The 4,198-nt window shown below is 48.3% G+C and overlaps 1 protein-coding gene across 1 annotated transcript; it reads right to left on the bottom strand.

Annotated features, from left to right (window-relative positions):
* Positions 1 to 415: 415 nt before the first annotated feature.
* On the bottom strand, positions 416 to 2,981 carry LOC139747060 (uncharacterized). The gene is made up of 3 exons (XM_071658846.1): positions 2,897 to 2,981; positions 2,647 to 2,772; positions 416 to 1,449 (listed from the first exon to the last, which is right to left on the bottom strand). Exons 1-3 carry the CDS (start codon positions 2,934 to 2,936, stop codon positions 704 to 706), a joined length of 912 nt encoding a protein of 303 aa, XP_071514947.1. The 5' UTR covers positions 2,937 to 2,981; the 3' UTR covers positions 416 to 703.
* Between the last annotated feature and the right edge of the window lie 1,217 nt (positions 2,982 to 4,198).

Here is a 4,198-nt window from a genome sequence, read left to right as displayed (position 1 = left end):
TACCAGTGACATGCATTGCCGATAGATACCAGTGCCATATAGTGTGGATAGATACCGGTACCATACATTGCAGATGTCAGTGCCGTACATGGTAGAAATCATTGCCATACTTGGTAGATACCAGAGCCATAAAGGAATTATCTGTGGCTTCGTCCGATGATAAAAGGAGGCGTTTTGATGTGCAGGAATTCCTTTGAGGAGGTGTGGCTCCTCACTATGCCTTTCTGAAGTCTTATTTCTCTCCTAGAGAGTATTGTGACGTCGTTGAAGGCTCTCAGATCCAGTTGAGGTCTTATATCCAATGTTGGAGGAGAAGAAAATTGAGGGGAGGAATTTCGCACCCTCTATCCTCATCTGATTGATGATGATGAGAGCAGATTCTTCCAGTGCTTTGGAATGAACATCGGCGCCTTCGAAATGTTCCTGTCAGAGCATGAGGAGGGACTGTCTATCTAAGGTAAACACAACCTTGACAGAAGCTAGCACTCCCTAGACAGAAGCTGGAAGTACGTCTCAGGTAAGATGCAAAACACGTATATTTCCCCATTTATTATAAAGTCAGGCGCTTCAACAGTGCTGTTGTGAGGCATTACACACACACAAATAACACATCTGAAAGTTTGCAGTTTACTGGTAAATAGTTTTTTGTTCCTTGCTGTCAGTGTTTCTTTGTATTAAGGATTTTCTGGTGGGGCAGACGAGGCTAATGTGGATGACTGGGAGTCAGCTGGGGTGTCGCTGCATCGGAGCCGTCATAACGTGGTGTCTCGTGTAGAGTCTGGGTGTACGATCCCGTCGACGTGTCAGAATGCTGTGATGGGGAAGGCACTGCAGGCGACAGACAGATGCCCTGAGGAAACGCCGCAAAGCCGTGGGAGTTCTGATACTGGATGTATCTCCCTTCCATCTCGTTCACTAACGAGAACACCTTTGTCTTGATGAAGTGTTGGTCGCCTGGATTGAATTTCTTGACGGTCGCGGCCATCAGCGAAAAGAAGGTGTCCGTTGTATCAGGAGCACATTCTTCTCTCTGTTTCTCTACTAAGTACTTTATCAGGGTTGCTGAGGCGCTGCTGCTGCTGCTGCTGTTGTGTTCCAAAGCCTTCCTGCCTTTAGGACGAAGTTGCTTCTTAGGTGGTGGACGTTCTTGTACTGGGAGTTCACCCTCACCCTTCCTGTTCTCATGTCCGCTGCGAGTTTCTTCTTCCTCTTCTTCTTCGTCATCATGATGTGCAGTCTCATCCTCTGACTCATGTGCCTCCTCTTGCGTCGCCACAGTGGTGGACATTCGAGATCTGTCTTTCATAAACGTGTAGAGAAACGCCATCTGATCCTCGTACTTCCATTTAGGACTAGTGGTAGCAGCGTGTCCACTCCTGGGCTTAGCCTTGTTGACGTGTTTACGGAATTGCGATCGTAAGGACTCCCACCGATCCTTGCATTCGGGTCCTGAGAAGGAAACAAAGATAAAAAAAACGAAATTAATATATTCCATGGATTATCCTTTTCTTCGTGTGACAGGTTTTTGGACTTGGGGGACTCCTACAAAACAGTAGCATTCAGCTATCGCCCGGGTCATTCATCCACTCGGGAAATTGTACTCGAAGTTTGCAATGCTATGATCGACAAGCTACTGAAGGAAGGTGTTCCAGCTCCAAATAAACAAGACTGGCAGCGAATTGCTGCTGAATACTGGATCCTATGGAACGAACTTTCCAAGTTGCATTGGTGCTTTGGATGGCAAGCACGTTGTGATTGAAGCACCAGCAGGACAGTGGCTCCCTGTGTTTCATCTAGAGAGGAAAACCATCGTATGTGGTGCTCTTATCTCTTGTAGATGCCAAGCACCGTTTCATACCAGTGGATGTTGGGCTCATGTGGCAAAAATCAGGATGGCGGAGCACTTGCAAGATCTGAACTCGCGACGGTTTTCGACGAGGGGCAGGTGAATGTATACCTGCTGGTGACTGTGCACTTCGTTGCACAGATGTGGTTCTACCACACGTCATATTAGGGGACGAGGCCTTCCCTTTGAAGAGGAACTTGATGGGACCCTCCCTACCCAGGAACACAGGCAGAAAGAGATGTAAAGGAAATGCTCTTCAACTACAGACTATCTCGAGCCGGGAGGTGAGGTGGGTCGAGTCTGCCTTTGGAACCCTGGTGCAGACGTTTAGAATCTATCGTTGGAAACTTAAAGCCAGACTTGAGAATGCCAGCGCTATCACTGCCACAACATGCATACTTCACAACCTTATACATTCTGACGCGACGCTGCTTGACGCAAGAGGAGGAAATACAACCAATAAGGCTTTTGCTTTCAGAGATACGTCCACAAGACTTCATCAGTTCACAAGCTAGATCTACGTCCTGGCGTAATAACTGGTACAGTACTTTGTCCACGTAGGAGGAATGACGAAGTGTTTTATCATAATTCTGGTAAACACTCATGTATTTTCTTACTCCTGGTGTTAAGACACACACACACACACACACACACACACACACACACACACACACACACACACACACACACACACACACTGCCTATACGTTGACGTGTGGTACAACATACTATGTTTATTAGCACACATGACATTTCACATATTGTTTACATTATTCATGGAAATATACAGGATGACTTACCATCTTTATCCAGGTGATGGCCTATCTCCTCCCAGTGCCTTCGCTTCGCCATGTTGTCACTATATCTAGGTGACCCCTGGTCGTACAGGTCCCTTTTGGTTTTCACTAACTCTATCAACACCTCGTCTGGAACGGGAGTGAGTATGTCAACAAAAGGTTCCACAGAGTATTATATCATTCTGCGGACTAAACTTACAAGAGCTGTTGTGCTAAATCCACACCAGTGATATACTCGTTTAAGTTGCCTTACCTTTATCGTAGTCCCACATGGTTGGTTTCCCGGGGCTCATAGGGAAGGGTGGAGAGAGACGGCCTCCCACCTCACTGACGACCGGGCCGAGACTGGAGCGCGACCGTGGGGGAATGCACGCCGCCGCTCTCGCTCCGGTCACGGTCCGCTCCCGCTCCCACTCTGCAAATATCTTGTGTGCGACCGTTGCTTGCGCGTGATCGGGGCGACATCGAAACGTGAGTGGACCGGGAGCGGAGCTATGGTGTCCATCGGGCCTTAACGATCCATTGGTTTGTTTAGATATGTTCCTTTTATTTTTGGCTTGTCAGTAGATTGTACAAAGCTTAGCGTGTGGTTTATCGGTATTCTGTTCCACGGGCAGCTTGTGTGAAAGCTTAGATGTAAGCTACAATACGCGTTTGGTTATAGAGGGGGCGTTTGTGGTGTGGGCTTAGCGGGTAGGCCACAGCTTACACAGATGCGTGGCGTACCCTGAGCTGGTATAAAGCTTTTTATAATCTGGCTGGGGAAAGCACTGCAGGACTGGGCGTAGTACAGGCGTAGTACATCCATTGAACCGTCGCTCATTCACTGAAAATGTCTTAATGAAATGAATGCATTAGGACGACATGCGCAGTGACGACAGTGCTGCATTGCATTAGGACGAAATGCGCAGTGATGACATGACAGTGCCTCAGTGCAATAGGACGACATGAGCAGTGATGACATGACAGTGACACAATGCGTTAGCACGAAATGCGCAGTGATGACGGTGCCACAATGCATTAGGACGACATGCGCAGTGATGACAGTGCCACCGACGCTCTGATTGTGTTAACTGTGATGTACGAAGGAAAATGTGTTAGGGAGGAGGCAGACATCTTGAGGAGGGTGGTCGCTGGTGATCAGGGAGGAGGAAGACATCTTGAACATCCTCCTCCCATCACGGGTTCCTCCTACCCTAAACACACACACACACACACACCATAAGTCCCACATTACCTCATCCATGTATATTGCCCTCAGCACCAGCTGAGGACCTGCTGGCGCCATACCCAGTGTACCAGCTGAGGACACAGTACCGAACTCACTGTCTTTTCCTCTCTCTCTCTCTCTCTCTCTCTCTCTCTCTCTCTCTCTCTCTCTCTCTCTCTCTCTCTCTCTCTCTCTCTCATCGCAGTCTCCTCTCCCTTAGACGCGCCACTCTCCCTTAGGCATGGGGAGGGGGGGGGGGCGAAGCTGGGAGAGAGACAGATAGATGAATAGATAGATAGATAGATAGATAGAGAGAGAGATAGATAGATAGATAGATAGAGAGAG

Source organism: Panulirus ornatus, chromosome 67 (genome assembly GCF_036320965.1).
Source record: "Panulirus ornatus isolate Po-2019 chromosome 67, ASM3632096v1, whole genome shotgun sequence".
Taxonomy (NCBI): Eukaryota; Metazoa; Arthropoda; class Malacostraca; order Decapoda; family Palinuridae; genus Panulirus; species Panulirus ornatus.
The sequence above is the reverse complement of the archived record's forward strand: the minus strand, read 5'-3'. Positions and strand labels throughout refer to the sequence as shown.

What these genes read in the sequence shown, in the direction of transcription:
- LOC139747060 (XM_071658846.1), bottom strand. Translation starts at nt 2,936, where the DNA reads ATGAGCCCCGGGAAACCAACCATGTGGGACTACGATAAAG. An exon ending in CATGTGGGACTACGATAAAG is followed by an intron (nt 2,773 to 2,896) that starts GTAAGGCAACTT and finishes CTCCCGTTCCAG; the next exon opens with ACGAGGTGTTGATAGAGTTA. An exon ending in CCATCACCTGGATAAAGATG is followed by an intron (nt 1,450 to 2,646) that starts GTAAGTCATCCT and finishes TTTCCTTCTCAG; the next exon opens with GACCCGAATGCAAGGATCGG.